Source organism: Brachionichthys hirsutus, chromosome 14 (assembly GCF_040956055.1).
Source record: "Brachionichthys hirsutus isolate HB-005 chromosome 14, CSIRO-AGI_Bhir_v1, whole genome shotgun sequence".
Taxonomy (NCBI): Eukaryota; Metazoa; Chordata; class Actinopteri; order Lophiiformes; family Brachionichthyidae; genus Brachionichthys; species Brachionichthys hirsutus.
The window spans coordinates 7,389,697-7,414,309 of NC_090910.1; the positions used below are offsets into that span (position 1 = coordinate 7,389,697).

General features: G+C 43.7%; 2 protein-coding genes and 1 non-coding gene across 4 annotated transcripts; 1 reads left to right on the forward strand and 2 right to left on the reverse strand.

Moving 5' to 3' along the window:
• Positions 1-212: 212 nt before the first annotated feature.
• Positions 213-17,955, reverse strand: mtrr (5-methyltetrahydrofolate-homocysteine methyltransferase reductase). 2 transcript variants are annotated; one of them, XM_068747925.1, is made up of 15 exons: positions 17,812-17,955; positions 17,467-17,620; positions 17,200-17,317; positions 16,900-17,099; positions 16,601-16,815; positions 16,411-16,524; positions 16,141-16,300; positions 15,908-15,996; positions 14,460-14,640; positions 10,855-10,897; positions 8,710-8,890; positions 7,541-7,659; positions 3,770-3,862; positions 1,111-1,302; positions 213-659 (listed from the first exon to the last, which is right to left on the reverse strand). In XM_068747925.1, the coding sequence occupies exons 1-15, from the start codon at positions 17,953-17,955 to the stop codon at positions 515-517; spliced, it is 2,148 nt and encodes a 715-aa protein (XP_068604026.1). In that variant the 3' UTR covers positions 213-514. The 2 variants fall into 2 exon arrangements, with proteins under 2 accessions (XP_068604026.1, XP_068604025.1); XM_068747924.1 differs by having other exon boundaries at positions 16,601-17,099.
• A 1,311-nt stretch (positions 17,956-19,266) lies between these two features.
• Positions 19,267-23,010, forward strand: cct5 (chaperonin containing TCP1, subunit 5 (epsilon)). Its single transcript, XM_068747905.1, has 11 exons — positions 19,267-19,476; positions 19,881-19,941; positions 20,024-20,188; positions 20,579-20,777; positions 20,899-21,091; positions 21,472-21,621; positions 21,712-21,831; positions 21,963-22,148; positions 22,237-22,374; positions 22,484-22,664; positions 22,746-23,010. Exons 1-11 carry the CDS (start codon positions 19,372-19,374, stop codon positions 22,871-22,873), a joined length of 1,626 nt encoding a protein of 541 aa, XP_068604006.1. The 5' UTR covers positions 19,267-19,371; the 3' UTR covers positions 22,874-23,010.
• A 1,069-nt stretch (positions 23,011-24,079) lies between these two features.
• On the reverse strand, positions 24,080-24,153 carry trnat-agu (transfer RNA threonine (anticodon AGU)). The gene has a single exon. It is a non-coding gene; the product is annotated as a tRNA-Thr (tRNA).
• Positions 24,154-24,613: the final 460 nt, after the last annotated feature.

The window sequence follows — 24,613 nt, forward strand, 5'->3', positions numbered from 1 at the left end:
AAGTGAAAAATAGTCAACATAAAATCGTTTTAGCAACGATAACCAATCCAATTCACTGTGCGTCTGTGCGCGTGTGTGTGTGTGTGTGTGTGTGTGTGCGCGTGTGTGTGTGTTGTTTAACAGCTGCAGATTGCCGTGTTGTTTCCATCTAGGTTGGAGCGATATCCCACTCCCCACTCCCAGTTTCATCAACATCACTCCATCACGGCCGAAGAAGTAAATGCTCTTTCTCCAAGCAGGACGAAGGCGGCAGGCTCATCTACACTAAAAGCATTTTCACACTGCAAGGGCCAATCTTCAACGCCGCTGCCCCGAAAGGTCACTTCTGTTCAAACAGCAAAGCCCAAGATGATGTAGTGAACCGATATCCCCCAGGTCAGCATGGTGCATTCCATCATGATAGCACTTGTTGGTGTATACCGACTCCGCTCAGCTGTAGAGGCTGCAGGTAAACGTGCTGTGTGGGTTTTTTTTGTGTGTGTTTGCTAAAGAGTCCTCATCCCGTCACCCGCCGTCAACCCCAAATGTCCTGTAAGTAGCGTTTCTGGTCTCTCAGCTCTGCAATCCTCTTCATGGCATCAAACTGGTTCACCTGAAGCTCCGTTTTGATTATCTCCGTCACAGTATCATTCACGTCTTTAGCCATGTTCTTAGCATCGCTGGCGAGAGAAAGAATATGAATGTAGAAATGGGGCATTCAAATAAGCAGCATGTTTTAGACTTGTCGCAGTACCAAGCCCATCCTGTAAGGGAATTGCTGACATTTTGATTTTTGCTGCTGCAGGATGTTATTCATCAACTTTTTTTTTCACTCACACAGTCCTTATATTTTAAAGACAAGTTACTGAAATCTAAAATTAGTGGAGAAACACCAAAGGGTTATATTAAGCTATGCAAATGTTGATTTTCTTTTATTCCCGGGAGTCTCTTTGCACTGACAGAAATAATGATAGGGGTGAATATAATGTACATGCCATAAATACAACAAACTCTACAAAAAAATTATTTAACCTTTATTTAACCAGGTAAGTCAATTGAGAATGAATTCTCTTCAGTGTAGGGAAAGGGCTGTGCAGTCAAAGACATAGAATAAATCGTGATCGGCCTTACCCGCAGACGTACAGGAAGCCGTTGTGTTTCAGCAGGATGCCAGCGATGCGCTGGCTGTGAAGGAGCAGGTTGTGCTGGACGTATCTACTCCGCGGCGTAGCAGCAGTCCCCTCCTCCAGCTGGTCGTCTCTGGAGAAACACACCTCGAGGTGGCTCAAAGTACCGCTGGACACGAAGCCCTCCAACTCCTCCCTAGACAGAAACACATTCAAACATTCACTGTGAAACAAACACTCATTATAAAGGCAAACTTCCTGCTGCGTCGTGCCTTTCCAAATCCTGAATCGGGGAGTTGCTAATGTAGAGAAAAGATGCAAAAGTGAAGACAACAACACAACATTTCTATTAAATACTGGGAAATGCGTGTAGGATATTTAAGCCTATTACTTCCACCACTCAGTGTTCCTTTGCTGGCCATTGATCCTTTAACATCCTACACTCCTGTAAGATAATTAACAAAAGCCTCACGCCCCAACAAGACAGAGAAGCGCCCCCCCCCCCCAGAACATTTCATACAGGCAAAGAAACATGGGCGAAAGGTCAGAGTAACACTGCGCCAGACAACCAACATACCTCATTAAACAGGAGAAGTGCAAAAACAATTGATTTCATAAGCAAGGTTGAGTGCTATTAGCATTTTTTTAAACAATAACTGCCCCCCCCCCCCCCCACTCCCACCACACACACACCCTGTGGTCTGCTTGCCAAGTACTCTGTTTTCACAGGGCCTACGGTGCGAGGGAAGGAAAGACGTCGGCAGGGTGGGAGGAAGGCCTTCGTGTGGCTCGGAGCGTCTCGCAGGGTGTAGGCAGACGGAGCATGGAGAAACACCCACAGAGCCGTGACTCCGCGATCATGGGTGAACGTCTTCCCTTCAGAGGTCACTGCATTTTGCATTTTGAAGTAACCTCTCAAGTAAAATGTGAGATTTTTCAATAACTCTCAGCCACAATATTGTGAAAAGGGAAAGCATCGTATGTGTTCTCTAGAAACTATCCGGAAAGGCTGCTTCTCCCGTTTACCACCCGACCTTCAGTCATTAGAAGCAACCCCTCTTTGCTTGACTTCTGAATTAGCATAGACTGATAGCTATATGTGTGCAGAAAGAAAAATGCAACCGTGTTTTGCTTCCAAAGCTCACCACCACCTGCTAGAACCCCCCCCCCCCCCCCCACCCCCGCTGGGTTCATACACATAGCCTGTGGCAAAAACGCTGAACATGAACCCTGCGGGCCTTCCAGTTGATTCCCCCCCCCCAAAATTAAATTGTTTGACAATGAGAAATCAAAGAAATCAAAAGGATGGTGGGGGGGGGGGGGCAAGCTTAACCTGACAAGCAAGCTGATTACGTACAGCGGCTGATTGACAAGCTGCACTTTCATTTTTTTGTTTGTTTGTTTGCTGGAGGGAAAACTCGGAGCATCAGGATTGGTCTCATCCTGCTTTGGCCTTTTCTTTTATTTATAAGCATAAAAGGTGCATGCCATATTCATGCGCGTTCAAACCCTGCGGTACTTACAACAACCTTAGATGAACTTTTCCTCAGAAATCGGCGGCATTGAAAAATGCTACATACTATGCAATGCGGCTCTCTGCATTCCGAGGCGACGCCAGACATCAAACTACATTTGCTTTCACAGGAATCTCAACAGAGATGAATGCAAGAGGCCCGGCACCCGCAGCAATGTTGCTCTTTCTCTCGTTCACTCTGCTCTCCTATTTAAATGGAGCACAACTCTTCACAGGTAGCTGGTGAAAAAAAAAAGACTAATTACTTTGGTCAAGCCCTGCAGGGGTGTTCATCAGAGGAGCCCACACTGTGAGGAAACACCAACGACTACCCGGCAGTGAGGTGACATGTGACTATAAGGGAGAGTGGAAACAAAGGGGGACTAGTAATCTAGTCTTGTCTGATTAAAGATGCTAATCTATTCCCACCCAATCCTGATCGGTGCACCACAGAGTACTGCACACTGACAAGGACGGATGCACTAACGTGCAGCCGGGGGGGGAGTAAAATCAAAGTCGTTTGAAAAAAGCTACTCAGAGGTTGGTGTCGGTTTACAATGCATTCAATAAACAAGAAAAAACAACAACAAGATTTATGTACAGTGTATTTACCAAAATACTGAGTGAAGCATTGCCCCACAGCGGTGCGATCAAAACAAACTGGGGCCTAATCAATGAGATGAATGTCGATCAGCTGCTCCACACCCTTTTAACAAAGCAAGATAAATGGAATTTATTAGATCGCCTAGTTCCTGTTTAGCCAGAAACATTTGCATCCATCCTAATGTGAGCCAAAATAAAAATGAGTAGTATTTTATCCTTGGCTAAGAAATGTGCAGCCTAACCTTTATGAAACAAGCTTACAAGTAGGTTGGTTTTCTTCACATACAAAAGAGCATCTTAGAATACAGCCTTGAGCTGAATGCTTATTATGGTGTGCACAAGGCTTACGCGTCCCACCCCCGCATCGCGGCAGCAGACGGCGAGAATATGCGACTCACATTTTCATGCATGGAATATGCAGTGGCGGCATAAAGAATGGAATGCGGGACAGAATATCTGACAAGAGGTGAATGAATGTATGCATCGTGTGAATATATGAATGCAGGGGGGGGGGGGCTCCGAGCTGAGAGGCCGACGCGTAGATTACCTGAACAGGTAGTCCCGGTCTCTGTGGCGACAGCCGAAGAACAGCCAGGTCTCGCCAAACGTAGCCTCGGGGCTCTCCTGCCTCTGCTTCTCTCTGAAAGCCAGACAACGGGTGTTAGTAGTCAATCAGTATTAACACCTGACCCGGCCAGATGGAGGAGAGGGGGTCTGTCCTCACGAGCGGAGGCTAAAGGAGAATAGCAAACTCATCAAACACTATCTGCGACGGCAGTACGCTGGGTGCTACAAATGCCAAAAGACAACTGTGCGCACTGCAGCAAGGATACTATGATAGTACATTTCACCCAAACAGAGGGATAGCTCTCATCGCTACAATCAGTCAGTGAAAATGAAGCTGGGTGTGTGTGTGTGTGTGTGTGTCCGTGTGTCTGGAAAGAAGAATTCCTCCTCCTGCAAATGTGATTCTCTTGTAGCTCAGAAGTCTAGCAAAGTTCCCAGAGTCCTTTGCAAGCGATAGCAACACAGCGAAACCGAGCTTGCGCTGAGGAGGCCGATATCTGTGCCGCGCACCTGCTGTAAAGGTGACAGCTCTGTCCCGGTTAACAACAGTTGACCCCCACCCACCCCCCACCCCCAACCTTTCAAGATGCCATCAGTCGGTCGACTCTCTGGAGAGCCGTGAATTACCGGTTACCCCCCCCCCCCCCCCCCCCCCCACCGGTCTTGAGGGAGAGGGGGGTGAGATGAGAGAGGGGAGAAAGGTATTGAAGAGTCCGGCTGAGGATTGCACCGATGAGACGGAGGCCTTTGTGGCTTGATGCTGCGCTCTGAGGATAAGGCGCTGCTTAAACGCTGATATTCACACACACACACACACCCGCACACGCACACACACACACACACACACACACCGGATCCTGCCGTTTTCTAGAAGTCACCAAATTAAAAGGGCAGCCAGCTCTTCATAGAAGCAGCGTCAACGTGAACAGAGTGACTGAAAATGACCCGCAACTTAATTAAAGCCTCCTGCAAGCATGTTTCACTATATATTCAAATACTTTACAGGCAAAACTAAACACAAAAACTGCTCTCCTGTTCCACTTAAGGATTAGTGTATTTATTCCATCTTTTAAATAACAAACAGCTGACTGATTCATGTGTTGCAGCTGCGAGCAATCAGCCTTGGTGGGAAAACACAAAATCAATACTTTAAGTGTGAAGAAGCATCCTCGTGAAGTAAACTTCCAGTTGACCAATAAATGAAAATCCCTTGGACGAGTAAATATTTAACTTCGGTCCATGAAGGAGTCACAGCGACCGAATGGTCAAAGATGGCTTGGCCCAAACGCTCCGCTCCATCCATTAGCATCCTGGATGAGCCTCAAGTAAACTCATTTTAGCCGGCTCGTCTCCATCCTCTCGCACTGCCTGCCCTGGAGGGATCAATACCAATATGAAAACCTGGATTCCATTCTGAGTAGACCACACTGGCGCCTTACGCTGAATACTAATCACATCACGCCGCATCCCCGCACTATAACAGCCTGCAACACAATCCCAGGGGTGGGGGGGGAAGTCAGCATCTACAGAGCATCAAAATCAGAAGTGGTTGCCTTTCAGCGCCATTCAGGTGGATCAGCAGGCGGTGGGAGCTGCGTGGAAAGCCGAGGTGAAGACGCCCAATCGTGACTTATCTTTCATCCATTTGCTTTGCAGCTCAATGCGACAGATGCTGAGCGTCTTTTTAAGCATAGAAATACGACAAGATCAGGAAAAAAAAGAAGCTAAAACACAACAACCGCTTGAGGCGTAATCACTGAAATTATCCCTGAAATTACAATTGTTTTCATAATACCGCACGATGCGGAGGAGAAAAGACGTTCTTGTTTTTGGGATCAGCTGTCTGGTTGGACCGATTCATGGAGGCTCGGTATTTGTGCACACAAACTTTGGTAAACAGTGTAATACTGAATGTGTGAAGTACACCTACCGGCAAGACAAAATATTAAACTTGGGGGGGGGGGGGGGGTGGGGGGGGCTGAAGAAAAGCTTGTTAGAGCTGTTAAGGAGATTAAAGCTAAGCACTCAGTATAAGAACAACATTTGTTTAACTGTCACTGCTCCCAGCTACATAGAGAGAGACACAGGAAATCGCTCCATAACATCCTTCCACGCATTCGCAGCAATCAATACTGGACTACTGTGGGGGGGGGGGCTTATTAAAATCTCCAGGCACTACAAAGTGAGCCTAGATGACCTTTAAAGACTTTCCTAGTTGCTACCAGCAATACAAACTGATACAAAGTACTTTTGAAAACAGGCATCGGTTAACAGATGGAGTGGAGCGGGACGATAGAAATGTCCCTGTGTCTTTTTCTCGCTAACAGGACCCCGTCTTAGGATTCCAGGCAGAATGCGGTGTCCCGTCGACAGACAGGTGATTGTCATCTCCGATCAGAGCGCGGCGTCAGCTGCCGTGGCTTTGTTCGCCGTCTCCGTGTTAGATTCTGTATAACGCACACCATGAACGGTTTTTACAATCCTCAGCCGGCAGGGGAGAAGATGAGAGGACGCAGCGTGGGAGAAGAGACGGAGGAGACAGTTGAGATGATGAATTCATTTAGGAGTTTATGCTCTAAAACGGCGAACAGTCTCTTGAGAGGAGGGGAAAAAAACCAATGTTTGAAATGTAATAAAAGAAATCCACCGCTGAACCCGCCATGACGGTTTGTGTGGTTATTGCGTTACGGATAAAGCCTGACGAAATAAATCAAGGCTGTTTGGCTTCTACTGAAAATCATATCTGCAATGACACGCCATTAGGAAAACACGCAAACGTCAACTTCTGTAGTTTCAGATGTTAGAGGCCAGTGTTCCACTGCAAAGATCAAAGTAAGACTGATGGGTTCATATCCCTGCCTTCCACCGGAACATCCCTCTGGCCCAACCTTGAGCATTAAGAACAGGAGAGCTGTAACAAAGTTAGCCTGAAAAACGTGTCCACCTGCACCCTAAAGGCAAAGAGCAGCATTTTCCCTTCTGAATCTGCTGCAGCCTCCTCCATCACTGCGGCAGATGCGGAGTCACTTCTCAGAGCAGTCGCCCTCAGATGCCACCCCCGCCCCCTCAACAGAGCACGCGTCCGGAGGATTTAGAGACAATTGGAGTTGACTGGGGCACAACCTCATTTACACAAAGCCGCCCTCTGAGTTAGACGTGTCCCGCCGACTAAAAAGATTGACTCCGCTTTGGAGCAAGTCGTAGCGGGGGCTGTGGGTCTGGTTTCAGCATGCAGGCCTGGATGGAGATGCTTCCATCTCATTAATTCTCCCTGACAGATTGAGCTGCAATCGTGAAATTAGCCGTCCAATCAGAACCTCAGAACAATATCAACACTAACACAAGAGATCCAATGCAACGACGCAGGGTAGCGACCACCGACCGGACCGCATGAGCTTCTTCGACTCCAAATCCTTCATCACAGGCTCCATTCAGGAACAGAGGAGGGGATTTGTTTGTTCCGTGTGAGACGATTGCAGCGTCTGAAATATTCCCTCGCTGCTAAATGAATTACGCTTCATCAGAGGTGTGTGACACTCGACTCTGGTGGCCGCGAGCAAGGGTCTCATCGCATGCACTTAACGCTGACAAATTATTTTAAATACTAATTAGTGGGTGCAGAATGTTTATAACTATTGCACAAGAGCATTGGCTAGATGAAAGGCATCCTCTCTGGGGATACACTTCCTGAATCTCAATGTTCTTACAGGGCAAAACAAAATAATAGAATGTATTTTCAGATGTGCCGCACCTTTGCTGCAGGAAGCCAATGAAGGGAGCGACTCCCGTGCCTGGTCCGACCATCAGGAGGGGCGCCGACGGGTCAGAGGGAGGCCGGAAAGAGCAGCTGGATCTCGGCCGTACATGGATCTATGGTTAAAGGGCATTAAGCAAGCATGTATAAAGATGAGAGTAGGTACAGCCATGCTGGCAAGCCTCTGTGGGATTACCAATCTATTAATTGATCGACTTGATATTCTAAAACACAGTAATAGAAAAGCTCAAGAGCTCCACAGTAATCCACAGAGTCTGTGGTAGAAGGGATTTGCTTGCTTTAACTTAATTTGCGTAACTTAATTCTTTAATTCATCACAACAGGCTTAAAACGTGATCTGTTTTAGTGTCACACACATCACATGTGAGTTTCCACAGACGCCTGAAACATGGGCTGAAAACAGCCGGAATCCGTGATGCTGGGAGTTTTGCAGTTTCAAGGAGACCCTTTTTTGGTGTTTTTGCTCCTTTCCTGCTTTGTTTTACAGAAGAGTCTCTTCAATTTTAACAATCTGAAGGAGAAGAGGAGCTCGGCTCTAATGGCATCTTCATCCAAATAAAACAAAGACAAGAAGTGCTTGGGACAGGAAGGCGTGGCAGGAATTCAAGCTGGCCCTGCAATGATCCCCGGGTGACGTGGGGATCGCGTCGGCCCGGTGTTTCACACACCGTTTGACTTGAATTGCAAAATAGGTTGTACAGCAACGCCATCCAGATCTGCCTATCCCGACACCGAGTTGCTATTCCTGGATGCTGCTTGTCATCATCTGCAGAGGTCCCGGTAGCGCTCGAGTATAATCCTGCGACTGGTGACCAGGGCACTCTGCAGCGATTCACCCTCTATCACTAATAGCGAGCAATGGCCTTACTTTCTGCAGCACACTCTTCACACTATATGTGGGGGTTGCCTTTGTAAAAGGTACAATTGTAAAACGCATTACCGATCATCATTTTTCAATCCAATAAAACAAATCTGAGCAATGGCAAAAAAGTGAATGTAAAAAAAGAAACTCACCGAGGCTTGAAATGTACTGGTTCAAGTGAATACACCCGACAATAAAACAATAACATACACAATAAAATTAAAAACAAAACAACATTACACAAGTTGTCATTGACTGACAGCATATCTCCAGCAGTCATTACCTTTGGCCGAGCTACAGCGCCTGAGGATTCAGCATTGCCTGGACAAACCGCGGCAGGGTTGATGAGGTCAGAGAGCCACCCGGTGCACAGGCCTCGCCTCCCCGCAGGCCGCCCAGAGCATGCTGGGAACTCTACTATGTTGAAGACAAAATGCAGCTTTCCCGGGTGCCTGAGACAGCAGCTATAGACGGAGGTTGTGAAATGTGAAGGCAGAACCATTTAGAAAATAAAACTTTAAGTTACTAAACAACTTGTGAAAATAGCAATCACACCCAGACATTTTATTTTACACACACATTGTTCTGCGGTGCAGGCATTGCAGAGAGATCAGGCTGAACTTATCTTTCTGCAGTACGCGAAGGCCAGCCCCCCCCCCCCCCCAACATGCCTGTCAGTTCTAGGCCACTGGTTCCCAACCAGACAGCAAAACAGCAGCCACCGTGCTCTAAATGTCTTCTTTCCACAGAGATTTAAAACTGGATGGTTTTACAAAATGGGAATTGATACATCTTTTCATAACATTTAATGATCAATGTTTAGGTCATCTGGCCCCGCCTCCATCTGTATTATTTACTACCTGGAGAGAGGAAAGATATTTCAGCCAATAATAACTAAGTTTACTATTGCATTCATTTATCCATTAATATAAGATAATGATTTCATCTTTCATAGTGTTTATCATATAATACATGCAAGTTATTTTACCCCTATATGTGCTGTCCCCACTTAGGTATTCCGACCACTCATCTTTACATTGAGCTTATTAGTTCAGTGACTCTAAATGTAAGCACTGAAGAATTATTTCAACTATTTCTCCACCTTGTTTAAGTTAAATCTTCAACCATGTATCCCTGAATTTGAACTGCCACTGATTATAGAGGGTGAGCTCAGACTTTTGTAACTAGCTGGTACCTATATCAACACAATCACAAAACAAAATCTCATGCTGTGATGCCGCTGCCTCCCTCACCTCTCCATTTCAGTCCGGTGTCAGCTGAGGAACTCTCACGCTCTCGCATCCTTCACTCTGCGATTCCCGCGGGCCGCTAGGGACCTCTATTGACCACAGCATCAATAATGTAGGCCTCTAATGTCTCTGATTAGCTGCACACACCATCTCTCGTGCTCTCTACACAAATGTGCACGCTCACACTCACAACAGCTAAGAGGGGGACTGATGAGAGGAGCAGGGCAGTTGGATGTTAGATGTTGATGCTGCATGTGAGCTTAAAGTAAACCTAATGGGTAGCAGCTTAATGGGAAGAGCAAATCAATGGCTTGCCTAAGTGAAGCAAAACAGAGGAAACACTTGGGTCTATTTAAAGCAAGCACAGCTGTCTTAAGTCTGCACAATATTCCAGTCGTGCACATTTTTAACCATCATCGAGAATCCTACGGAATGGCATCAACAAATACAAATCATAACTGCAGTAAATTAAACTAAAATTCCTTATTATATATTTTTTTTATAATTTCTAAATGCCTCCAAAAATGTAAATGGCGTTATTCGCTGAGCTTCCCTGTGAGATCATTCGAAGGGATTTGTATTAAATAGCTCATCTCCTTCAGAAAGCCGTGTGTCGTCGACCAGCTTACAGCGCACATTGTGTATATGAAATCACACAAACTCAATTTATTTGTCTGGTAGAACTAAATGAACAGAAACCCAACAGCATATCAACAAGAGATTTCCAATGAGAGTTTTAGGTTTGGCAAAAATATGGGCAAAAAGCTGACTTTTCTTCATGATATCAAAGGAAAAATTATATTAATGTTCTGAATCTGCACTGATTAATTATATATCATATGCATCAATTATATATATAAAAAAACAACGTAGCTCAAAAACTATTTGTTTAAGAACTTCGAGACGAGCATATTCAGTGCAAGTGTTGATTGTCATTATTGTTTTGTTTGATGCCGCTATTTCTTTTTAATCTATATCTAAGACGTACATAATGAAGAAGGAATGAAATCCCTCTTCCTTGTGGCAAAACGTCTTGACAATAATTACATTGTTACAAATGAGATGGGGGGGGGGGGGGGTATTGTGCATCCCTGATAAGAATGAGGAGAAAAGAGCGCAATTTGGTGTGGCGCAAAAAAAACAACGACAATAGCAGTCTTAGTTTTCCGTCACCTTACCTGGCTGCTGAATAAGGCCTGGGCTGCAGCTTTGGCAAGTGCTCTGAAAGACAAGCGCAGCTGTCAATCATCCTGCTGCATCAGTGAGAAGATGTTACAGACACCCGCGACAGACAGCAGACAAAATAAGTGCAAGTCATTTTGTTCATGAAGACGGCCTACCTACCAATCTGTCCTTAGCCAACCCCACCCAGGCTGCAGCCGTGTTTCTAGGACACACTTCTATATTCATGAAATTACAAAGTCAGGGTTATGGAATCCCAAGTGTCCAGATGTGGAGCCAGTAGGAAACAGATTGCTAATGCAGACCTTATTTTCAATGGCAGGCATGAAGGTGCCCTCTTTTGAATAATATGTAGTGCGTTGCTCTCGTTGAGGATGTGTCAGAGAAATCAGGAAAACTTGCAAGCAGTCAACCCCCCCCCCCCCCCCCCCCCCGCAGATCTAGTGTTCGCTACACCGAGACCGCCACGAACTACGAGATGTGGGCAAACTGAGTGTGTGATATGCTTGGTACGTACTCCCTTACATTTCACTCAGTGATAGATGGCCTTGGAAAAGTAAAGCGGCGCCATATGCACCAGCTGAGCCCCAACGATATCACATCTTTCTGCTAAATCGCTTGAAAAAGACAAACAGCTGGACGAGATCGGCGCTCTCCTCTCTTTCTGGATTTATCAGACATCTAAAGAGCTCAGGGTGTTAGAGGGACAGCTTCACACTCTGACGCACACTTCATCTCTTTGAGCCGAGGGTTGGTTTGTGTGTGTGTGTGTTGGGGGGGGGGGGGGGGGTGTTCATGCTGATGAATTCACAAGTAAAAAGTGAAAGGTTATTAACAAAAACATGAGCCCAATATTTTAGGAGAGCAATCTGCACACATTAACATTAGAGAAATAATTAAATGATGCACCCAATCTTCATTCTAAACTTGAGGACATGCACGGTGTCTTACTAAATATTTAGAGCTTATTATCATGTAAAAGTGATCTGGATAATGGGCTACTGTACTCATGAGCCAATCAACTAACACATCTCTAATATTGCTATGCATTAAATACTCACTGCAAAGTTAGATATGAGATTCCTGAAATGAAGTTTAGACTGGAAGGCAGACAAATTTGCAAGGAAAGCCAAATTTACATATCCGCCTCCGTAATACTCAATATTTCTGTATAGCACATGCAACTCACAATTCTCGCAAACTTTTAAATCACATCCTGAGAATTAATTAATTCACTGCAATGCAGTGGAATTCACTCTTCCCATTAGAAAGCATTAAGAAACCGCCAGCTTTCCTGGATGTCTATAGCGATCCTTTCCATCTGCGGAGACACACATTTCTCCGACAGATCGCGTGTGAGCTACGCTGACACAATCTCTGCAGCCGCACGGCGCTCAGGTTCCTGCCTTTATATCACAGAGTGACAGCATATGTCCGAGACGGAGGAGGATAAATCCGTCATCTCACATCGCTGCCCCATGATGATGATTCTGCCAGTGGATACAGCGGATATATCACTTTAAAAATCTCTGGGTACAAAGATTTTCTTTTTTTTTTGGTTGCAGTGAGGGAGTTCTAGAGGGCAAGTCTTAGAATATGTATTTCCCAGGGTCCCTGATATGTTTTCAGGAATGATCATTTTCAGGGGTATCATCGATCACACTGCACAACAATATAATCTATCCCATCTCACCAGTCTCTCTGCACAGTAATTTATACGCAGCGGCTCCATTTTAGTGGGGAAAAATGAGCTGACAATGCGACTGAACAGAAAAAGTCTACTTCTTAAGATATTCGGATAGCTTATTTGCCTACAGATGAAAATATTGGAGGATTAGGGTAGCTGCGAGCATTAAAGCATTAAGAGCAGATCTCCTTGAGAAGGCTTTTTTTCTTTTTACTGAACAGCCTACAAATGCTAATTTCAAATACTTCTGAGTAACAGGCATTGAGGTTCAGTTTCCGTGGCATTTCAGTATTTCTTAAATGAAGAAAAAGAGGGAGTCGCGTGTGATTTGCACATTCATTGCTTCTTATTTTACATTTCATACTTTAAAGAGAGTGGGATCAATGGGACTGATTCACTGTACTTCTCTTTTTTCCTAGTTTGTTTTAGTTGCTGGGCAGCATTCTAAGGATATGACCCCCAATGTTTTATACCCAGCAATTATTTTTAGACCCTGTCTGCACATTGCCAATGATGTCTGAGCACAGGCACACACCCCCCCCCCCCTCCTTATTTATTGTTAGGGAGAATAACTGCCTCGGCTATGATCGGCAAACGGCTTCCCTTCCGTCAGGGTAATGAACCAAGAACAGCGCTAAAAAGGCAATGGCTCCTTTTAGCCATCGCACATTGAGTCAGAGTTGACCGTTAACCCATGAGCAAAATTGACCCTGCATGTTCATGTCCTTGCAAATCTCAGTGGCTCACCACAAAACAGTCAGCCTGCCCCTGCCCCCCCCCCCCCCCCTCTAAGAACAGCTGGTGCCCCCCTGAAGGGCCTCCTAAACCACATTTTTCATGAGGGCATGATTGTCCCAACTCCCAATTTCTGCATCAGTTCACCACAGAAAAAAAAAGGTGCTGTGGTTGGCAAGTACCAAAAATAACTCGCTGGGGTAGGCCAGGAGCTGTGACACAGCTGTTTAGAGGACAAGTCAACTTGCATGTAAATGCTATAGTCAACTAATTTCACTGTCTGGTAAGTTTAAGCCAAAGCTTATTAGATTTCGCCAAATACCAAAATGAGCTGAGAGAAAATGTGACTTTTCTACTAAGAATTGGCTCGAAGGTTCAAATCTTAGTAGGAAAAAACATCTCTGATGGCAGTAAAGATCATTAATATAGTTAGCAGGAGGGGAATTAATAAAATATGTATTGACTTGCAGCAACAAGGGTGCCATTATAGTTACAAAAAGCGACACAAAACCCATATTGGGCAGAGATTTATTTAAAAATGATGAGGAAATAAATGACTGTTGTTACTTTGGGGAAGTCTGTGACGTAGACTGTCTGACCATTTGATTAAATTAAATAAACTGACAAAATCAGGGCTGCCGAGGCGGGTTTCACTGGTGCTACAGTGACCCCTACAGGATGGAATATATATATATATACACACACACACACACACACACACACATCTGTCTGACAAGAGAGACTAAACTACAATTTTGAGTCTTTTTAAAAGGTGAGATTTATCATTTTGAAGTTATTTATTTCACTGACACTTAGTGTAACTGAGTTCTAAATCCAAAAGTCATGTCAGTTCCCAAATTACCTCAGGCTAAATGAAAGTCTGCATTTACAAAAACATGCTCATTTATAAACCAACTGGAAAAACATCTTAAAATATGCCAGAATAATGGTCTGTTTTCTCATTAGACTTTGTATAAATGCATAAAATGCACCTATTTGGCACAAGCACCAATTAAAATATAAATATGACTTTTTTTTATGTTTACTTTCATCAGATGTTGTGTTTCAGGGTGGGCGTTTTTTTTGTCTGTAAACTAGTGTATACTTTATCTAAAAAGGCTTTTATACAAAAGCAATAATTAAAAAGGACGTTTGAAGTGAATGAGTGAGGCGAGTCACCTATGAGAATGCTGAGAGGCGGCGAGCAGGAGGGGAAGGCTGTAAGGAGCTCCCCAACACTGAGACCTGGGTCTCTCACATACAGGTTGTAGTCTGCACTGCCTTGTTTACTGCAGAGCTCCTGCAGTCTCCTCTTCTGCACACCGTCGCCCGTGTGCTCCACCAGGGCCCGGAGGAACGCCTGACGTGGACAGAAACCGGACTTAGATTTAGATGTAGACCCGGATCATTTTTATAGGCCCATCTGGACCTCACACCCTTTTGCAGAACCATTTTATTATGCATATTTCACCTTTGTGAAATTAGCGTTCCAGTTTATAATTGCTTTTCAATGCAAGTTAGAAATGAGAAGTGACGAAGACGCATTATTTTAATCTTCAAACAAAATTAGTGCAATCGATCAACGCGGCCCGTCGCGTTGTTAGATTAGAAGGCAAAGCGGCTGTTCAACCGTTAATCTATTCGGAGGATGGGATGTAAATTAGAGGATTTAAAGAGGATCATGAAGAAATATTGAAATGCAACTCCTGAGCAATTTTACTTTCTTCGGCAACCATTAATCACGTTGATGCAGTAATCACAACTTCTGAATATTCGTCATCCCCCAAGTGCTCAGTATAAGTTTAGTGACTCATTATAGTTTAAAAATGTAAATAGTTGTCATGTATTTCACTGTACTACGATATTTATGATCCCCAACATATGGACGGCACTGTGACTTTTACTGTCTGTATCCACCACAGCATCAGTAGTAACTTTAATAATTGCCTCAATGGAAAAGCAAAAGCCAAGACTTGTATCCCTTCCTCTACGTGATGCTGTTTGTGTTTACTACGGGGCATCACAAGATTTAACAGGTTGAAGTGATTATGTTTTACTACCCTAAATATTGAGGTGTGTAAAGATTATTGTGCGTTAAATGCTTTGGAAAAAAAAACAGATTAACTGCAGGGATGACACAGAAAGGTGTAAAATAAAATGCTTGCTGCCTCGTAAATCTGCCGCAACAGTTTGACCTGAAACAGGGAATTTCTGTGGAGGAGTTTAATAGAGAAGAAAACTAAAGATTGTCTTTTAAAGCAGGGAAATCAAATAAAGGTAGCTGATAGAATTACAATATTTTACATACATATTTTTTTTTTTTTATCACATTATCAAATTCATTTTGGATAGACAGCACAAAATCTGTCAAAATCTGGAGTAATTACTCCCAGCTTTCTCTTTATAGATGTTTAGAACCAAACTGTAAGATGCTTTATAATGATTATTCCACCGAGCTGTACGCGCTGTGTGAACCACTGATGAAGCTCCTGCCACAGGAAAATGAAAGGATTTCATTTCCAACACTGGAACCAACCATTTGAGGAAACCATCAAGTTTGAGGTACATTCAAGAAGAAAAAAGAAAAAAAAATCACCTAGGCAAAGCAATTTAGACAAACACAGCACCTTCTTAGGAACACTTCGGATCTCCAGACACCATGTGAGCAGGAACAGCAGAGAAATGTCCTGGGGAATGTACAATGGCAACTGGGCACCTAGCACCGAGGAAGAACATTTGATTTCATTATGAGAATATAAGCATGTTAGCGACGTCACATAACTGTAAAAAAAATGAAAAATACTGGCCCAATGTCGTTTTCAAGAGCACGCCTGCATATTATTTGACAGGCACGCTATACCTCTTTTTTTAGTGTCTTTACGTAGAGCAATGTGCACGCTGTGGTTACTCTGGTCACAAAGGCCCAATTGTCGGATGACGTCTTCCACTTCGGTGGCTCCGTTTGGGCAAAACACATCAAATGAATCCCCAGGCTGGTAGGCCATCATCGCCGGGTAAGCCTAAAGAAGACAGCGGGGCGCTACAATGAATTGATGAAACTGAAAATCTTCCTTAAGTGAAATGCAGGTTGAGAAAAGACTGAGAAAAATAGAATTAAATCAAAACTCACAGAGATGTCCAGCTCTAAGAGAAGGGCCGTCTTGACAGAATCTCCTTTGGTCATCTGAACCGCCTTAGAAATGGGAACCTCGTGAAGAGTCTCTTTGTTTAGTGGTCCAAAAGTCTGAGAAAAAACCGACATGAAGAAGATAAGAGGTGAATAAGCAAAGACAGGTTTTAAACGCAGCAGCGGTAATCACCTGTTCCACCGCGTCCACCTCTTGGAGAGAAACTTCCAGGTAGGAAGGAGGCAGAGCGGGAATATTAAGAGAGGATTCCGACAGCGGCGGTAGGGAGCGCGTCAATGAGGCCACTGGTGTGACATGCCCATCATCCACAATCGGTGCATCCTGTCTTAATGTAGAAACGCTACCGGCAGCCTGGAACGCTAACCCAAGACTCCCAGCAGGAGAAGCTGGCCTGAGATCAGCGGGAGCAGTTTGTGTAGCAGAAACTGAGGTAAGAGATGCAAAATTAGAGCGTGCTTCTTTAGATTCACTGACTGGCTCACAGTTCTGGGAGTCGGTGATAGTTAAGGGGCTTAGTTGGATGTCTGCTATGGATGAGTCTGGAGTTTCATTTGGTGAATTTCCTGCTTCTTCTTTCAAGCAATCAGTCCTTTGAGAATTAATTGTTGATAACGAGCCTTTGATTGCATCCCAAATTCCATCAAGCCAGGGGTCGACAACGATTTCCAGCCTGGAGAGAAGCAGAAGTGCAATGAATAGGAGAGCGGGTAACTTACAAGCTATACTCTCAAAGACGGAAGGCTGTATTGATATTTCTCTGTGGAACTTACCCCACCCCATCATCTGCATATCCAGTTGCATAGAACTGTTTGCCTCCAAGTTCCTCTAGATATTTCTCAATTGTCTTTCCACAGTTGCAGAAATTTGCATAATTTGTGTCTCCCAAAGCTGGATCACATGGAAGAAAACAAAGGAAACTCTCACACCGTTCAGAAAACAAATGCTGTGCAAAGCCTTTAGAGTGCAAAAATCTGGATAAATATATTTTGAAAATGAAGTGTCCTAAATTGACATCAGACCTCGATGACAGAACTTACCTAAGAGTGCATAAGTAAGGTCTTTATAGTGGTCACCGGAGAGAGCTTTCCTCTTGATGCACTTTACAAATCGGAGGGCATTGTCTGGTGGTTCCCCATCTCCAGTAGTAGACACGATGAAGACCACTGGGGCATTCTCCTTCTCCAAATTGTACTGGAACCAGTTGCACGATAAATCATTGACTTGTATTGCCACAGACCAATTTGAGTGATTATAATAATATGTACAGAATCATTAGTAAATTAGTAATTAAGATTATATTGATGCTTTATTGTGTGTCATCATATATGCATGCGGGTTTAAATGGCTCTGCTTCAAACAAGCAAATAATGTGCAACTTTTACATTTTCATTTTGGTCCAAACAGCTGAGTTCAGCAACCAGTCCATGTTCCTCTGCCACTTCAGCTACCCCTTCTGCTAAAGACTGAGCTTGGCCCTTCTGGGAGCCATACAGAACCACAAACCGAGGCTTCGTTTCACAGGGCATGCTACAGTGATAAGAAAAAAATAAGGAAAAAAGATCAGAAGAAAGTATCTTGTGTACTGCATGTGTGTGTGTGTGTGTTACACCAGCTGCACAATGGCTCAGAGGAAGTCACTTCAGGAGGTCAGTAGCTGCACTCTCCATACACTGGAGGAACTACATACTTCCCACTGTCTCCAGAAAGCAAAAATAAATACAAATCACCAAGGACACACATTGTTTGATCTGTTACCGTCAAGCAGGCAGTACAGATCTATCAGACCATGGACAAACAGATTCAGGAATTCAGGAATAGTTTATACCCTACAGCAATAAGCAGTCCCAATAAATGGTTATCATAAATAAAGCATTTATTTTTAACAAAGTCCTCCAATCGGTTTGCACTGAGTGGAGGGCTTTGCAATTTCAGGATCAGAATACTTTATTGATGCCAGTGGGGAAATTCGACAACTGTAATGACAATAAAGACCTTTTTCTATTCTATTCTAAATACTGTAATTGTAAACTTAACACACTGAAGACCGTAAACGGGGCTACACTAAATCAGCAGAATCTATATTGTATCTATCTAATTTATCGAATCTATACACTCAGTTTACCTACAGACTGCAAGTTTTAATAGGTAATAAGTCCACCATATGGTATATGGCACATCCGGGTATATCAAATCTTGATGCTTCAACATCTTATTTAACTTTTAATATCTTAGTCTAATTAAAATTCCTTAAAAACAACAGCTATAGAAGAATTCCACGTTTTTTGCTAAATAGTATTAAGTAAATACTTATACTAAATTACAATGCAAATCTGAGACACTGGAGACATGTTGCTAACATAAAATACATTTTCTACCTTATCAAAACAGCTGAAATACGCCCAGCGTTCCTCGTGGAATGCGTCTGTCATAAGACCATAACTCTGTTTCGTCTTCTTCCTCGTCTATAGGGGTTTCGCTCAGTAAACCGGTTTTACTGATGGTTCACAACTAGTTCTTAGGAGCATTGTCGCCACCTATGGGATTGGAGTGTGAAGTAGTCGTTAAACCACAAAAGCACTTGAACTCCCGCGACACTACGGCAGATACTGAGCTCGAACGTGATCGGAAGATACCACTGTATAGAAAATAAATTGCCTTTTCATTTCTACCATTAACATATCGTGTATGAAATCATCGTAATTATTTTTGAAGGGTTTAACATTTAACTTAATTATGGGCTGTTATTCTGGATGAAATAATGTTAAATAATTAACAACACATATTGAAGCTACTTGGTTCTGCCCTCCCCGCTCGTGGTTCCTTCCAGAAGTCGCCGGCAGACCCGTGCGGCTTGCGTCTTAGCCTAAATCAAGGTTTCCATCACAAAAGTTCATAATTTTATCCGTTGGACACCTATTAGGTATCTTAGAACATTAGTCAATATGTCGGCTCTGGGAACGCTGGCGTTTGATGAGTATGGGAGGCCTTTCATCATCATAAAAGACCAGGACAAGAAGACTCGGCTGTCGGGGATTGACGCGTTGAAGGTACAATGAGCTAGCTAGCGTGTCACGATGATTAGCAACTTTCTAAATTGTAATCATTTGCACGACAAAGAACAAACCTACACAAAGAGTTCACCGTGTTCATTTGCATATAACAATGATACATTAAGCATCCAGCTGCGCCGACTATGAAATGTACAATGTTTAGTCGACACCGTGAAACAAATGGTGAGCTACGCTAGCATCAGGGCCCATGTGCTCTCCGCCCAGCCGGAGGGTGTTGCTAGCTACTCAAGTCTTCTCCCGGACACGGTCTTGTATGGATGCACATTATTTAGAAGATAAACCCCTGCTTTTGTAAAGAAGCTTTCACTTCATTTTGTATGGATATTCCGAACTATATCTTGCTTAAAATGTGAGTTTAAAAAAATGTCTGTTTTTTGCAGTCTCATATTATGGCAGCCAAGGCGGTTGCGTCAACACTTAAAACATCGTTGGGACCGAACGGTAAGTGGAAACCAGTGCGGTTCCATTCGACTAACATGATCCGCATTGTAAGACGGCCCTGGATATTCATTTTTGTGTTCAGGTCTTGACAAGATGATGGTTGACAGGGATGGAGAAGTGACTGTAACCAATGATGGCGCCACTATTCTCAGCATGATGGATGTGGACCACCAGATTGCTAAACTTATGGTGGAGCTCTCAAAGTCCCAAGATGATGAGATTGGTGATGGAACAACTGGAGTTGTTGGTACGGGAAACGAGGAGGGGGGGGGGGGGGGGGGGCTAGGTTCGGTTTGATTAGCTGTAAACTCCACTTTGATTATCATGTGTAGCGTTTAACCCACTGATGATCACAGCATGATGAAAAAGATACGCCAACCATGCTGTTGTCATTTAACCAAGTTACTGTGGAGAACTACATTTTTTGTGTTTTACAATATATATATACATACAGTATTCATCTAATGGTCACTGATGCATTGAGGATGTTTCATAATCAAGTTGGAACGTACCAGTGTGTGTTTGGAATATGCTAATTAGCTTTGTGTACCATGTTTGGCACCAGCAGAATATCCGATTGGATGGAGGTATTGATCTGGCATTGTTGCGATCGTCTGACCGTGCTTTTACTTCTCAGTGTTGGCTGGAGCTCTGCTTGAGCAGGCTGAGCAGCTGCTGGACCGCGGAATCCATCCAATCAGGATCTCCGATGGCTATGACCAGGCTGCACGCGCAGCCATTGTACAGCTGGATAAGATTGCAGAAACCCTCATCTGTGATCCCAGCAACACAGAACCGCTCATTGAGACTGCTATGACGACACTGGGATCCAAAATGTACGCCTGGATTTTGTTATAATTGTTCATTACAGGAAACTGTGAATACTAGTTACCTCTTTGTATTGGATTCAATAGTCATGATTCTATTGACATCTTGTTTTTACTGTCATTTTTCCAGTATCAACCGGTGTCACAGACAGATGGCTGAGATTGCAGTGAACGCCATCCTCACTGTGGCTGACATGGAAAGGAAAGATGTTGACTTTGAGCTGATTAAGATGGAGGGCAAAGTGGGAGGCAAGCTTGAAGACACGCAGCTGATCAAGGGAGTCATAGTTGACAAGGAGTTCAGCCACCCTCAAATGCCTAAGGTATAAACAAGGCACCGTCACTCCTGTCTTTGGTCGCATAGAATCAAATAGTGGACGATGTAGAAGGGCAAATAAAATGTGTTGGTGTAACTTCCGTCGATAGAGCTATCCCAAAATATCCCAGTGTTTTTTTTCATTTCTTTATTATAGATATGATCAAAGACTTGTTTATTGAATTAAAAGCAAAGTTACAAGTGTAGCTACTAAATGCACTCCCTCAACATGTATCTCCATAAGCATGGGGAAAATGTTTTAATAGCGAAGCGCTAAATTCGGGAGGTAGTTTAGAATTGCTGGCTAGTAGATACTGCTGATTGTTTTGTACCTTTGCAGCCAAACACTAAAGCTTAATAATGAATTATGTCTTTGTCACCAATCAGGTCCTGAAAGATGTTAAAATTGCCATCCTCACTTGCCCATTTGAGCCCCCAAAGCCCAAGACTAAACATAAGTTGGATGTGACCTCTGTGGAGGACTATAAATCTCTCCAGAAATATGAAAAGGAGAAGTTTGAGGAGATGATCCAGCAGGTGCAGTGCTGCAGCATCGGGAGTAACTAAAGCCTGAATTCTTCCCATCCACACTGGTTGCTCATGTTAGAACTGCTATCCTGCTTTCAGGTCAAAAGCAATGGCGCTAACTTGGCAATCTGCCAGTGGGGCTTTGACGATGAAGCCAACCACCTCCTCCTGCAGAACGAGCTTCCTGCCATACGCTGGGTTGGAGGGCCGGAGATTGAGGTGAGACTTGAGAGAACTAATTCTCACTTCCATCAGTGTCGTTCACGGGAAATGGCTAGAAGGCACTGACGAGAAGAAATTCTAAAGTGTGATTTTTTTGTTTTACCAAGTAACATTTATTTTCCCTGCAGTTGATTGCCATTGCCACAGGAGGTCGCATTGTGCCACGGTTCTGCGAGTTAACGCCCGAGAAGCTTGGCACAGCTGGTGTAGTGAAGGAAATCTCCTTCGGAACCACGAAGGATCACATGCTGGTTATCCAGGAGTGCAAAAATACCAGGGCTGTGACCATTTTCATCCGTGGAGGCAACAAAATGGTAGCTCCAAATATGATTTACTCTGGATTCCTATTCATCTTACACCATTTGTGAATGTTCAGCTTTTTTCTTGTATCCATTTCATCAGATCATCGAAGAGGCCAAGCGCGCGCTCCATGATGCTCTCTGTGTGATACGCAATCTGGTCAAAGACAACCGGGTCGTGTATGGAGGAGGCGCTTCAGAAATTGCGTGTGCTCTGGCCGTCAACCAAGCTGCAGACAAGGTGAGGAAGACTAAAACCCACCTTCTAAATTGTGCACAATTACAGTTGATGTGTTTCTTACACTTTTAGAACGCTGCTTTGACGATCTTGGTTCCTCCCATCTTTCTAGTGTCCATCACTGGAGCAGTACGCCATGAGGTCGTTCGCTGATGCCTTGGAGGTGATCCCAATGGCCCTGGCGGAGAACAGTGGGCTGAATCCTATCCAGACCATGACAGAGGTCAGAGCCAGACAAGTCAGAGAGTCCAACCCGTTCCTCGGTATCGACTGTCTGCACAACAACACCAACGGTAAGGACCCGACCCGACTCGGCACCGCTATTCAGGGTCAAAGCATGACGGTGCGATGTTGACTTTTTCCTGCTCCTACAGACATGAAGCAGCAGCATGTGGTCGAGACTCTGATTGGCAAGAAGCAGCAGATACTGCTGGCCACTCAGGTTGTCAAGATGATCTTAAAGATTGATGACATCCGAGCCCCTGGAGAGTGCGAGGACTGAAGACCTTTCGGAACGCAAGATTTCTGTTCTGGTTTGAGCATAATGTCTGAACTGCGTGGCATGTTGCTATTTATCATTTCCTAAAAATGTTCAATCTGATGTATCAAAGACACCATTAAACTGTTGGTGAGTCAAAATATGTGGACTCTGATTTTACGATAAAGTTAATGAATTCCTCATCGGGTTTACAAGGCACATCTTAAATGTCATGCATTCTAACGAGCTGAATGTTTTGTTCCTCCATATCCAAAAGTCTGGAATCATATTTTATTGGGGGAAAAAATCAATTATGGATGCACAAATAAGTGACATTCTATTAAAACGGCTTCAATAAAATCCAGACGGCCAACATTTTGAATATTAAATTGACACTAATCAAATTCACCTCATTTTGCTGTAAATTCATATTTGACAGGTTCAGACTTACTGTGTGCTGAAACATGACAAGTGCCATTTGCAACTGCAGCACCTTGTGCGACTAATCTCACTACTCGTGCTGATGAATGTAATTTTACTCATTTAGTTTAGCCAGTTGAGCTCTGGCCTTGTCCTTTGGGCTGATGTCGTCTCTTTTGCGATGGACAAACCCATCCAGGACCAGGAAAGATCTTCACCTGGTGGTCCACTGCATTTCTGCTTCAGACTTGCTTCAAGAGGACTCACCTCGGGTGCAAATATTTTGTCAATACCTTAAAGTGTATGCAGTATATAGTTTCCTTGTGCCATTTCTATATTTACTCCTCGATATTACTGTGGTTGCTTTTCAAAATTGCATAAACAAAACCGATTTTAAAAATGACTACAAAATGTCAACGACTTGCTTTGCTGCCTTTGAACTTTATGAAGAGAGAGCAAAGTCTGCTGCAGCACGGTCGCACAAGTGAACACTGGAGTGGCCATGGAGTGGCGCCATTACTAAGTGATGGAGTGATGAAGGTAAACAGCATATATGGCAACGGTAGTGGACCAATGTGAGTGTAAATACAATTTAATGAATGAAAATTGTATAAATATTTAGTAGGTAGGCGTGTCTGTTTTTTTCTTATCTTCTCTTTGATTTTGTTTCCAAGCCTTTACATTCACATAACGCTTATTTGGAGTTGTGGGGATTGACAATGGATAACAACGGAATATGTGTTCAATTTATGAATGTAGCTTATATATATGTTTGCATTTATACATTAACGATTGCGTTGGCTCCCTAAAAGGCACCGCTGGGAATCGAACCCAGGATCTCCTGTTTACTAGACAGGCGCTTTAACCAACTAAGCCACGGCGCCGCTGATGTCGCAATCTGGGTCAATGAACTCGACCGGTCAAAACAAGCTTTCATGTCAATGTTTCTATTCATTATTTTGTATTTTACTACATTCAAACATGCGTAAAATGAAGTAGCATTAGGTAAGAGGGTCCGCGTGTCTTTTGGTAATTCGACTTTGTGTTAGAAACGGATATCAAAGAACAAAAAATGAGTGGTAATTAGAAATATCGTCTTAAAATCAGGCGTTTTCATTGTTGTAACACAAAATGGTAATTCTAAAATTTAACTGTATTTTAGTTAGGACAGTATAACTACAATAGAATGATGATAATTAAGTGTTTTGAACACAGAACTGACATCTCAGCTGCCCACAGCTTGTTTAAATCTTGAACAAGTACCGTCCCAATATGGCGGACCTCTTGACGCATGATGTGAACTGCCTATGACAGCTTCGGCTACTCCAGCGACGTTTTGCGCAT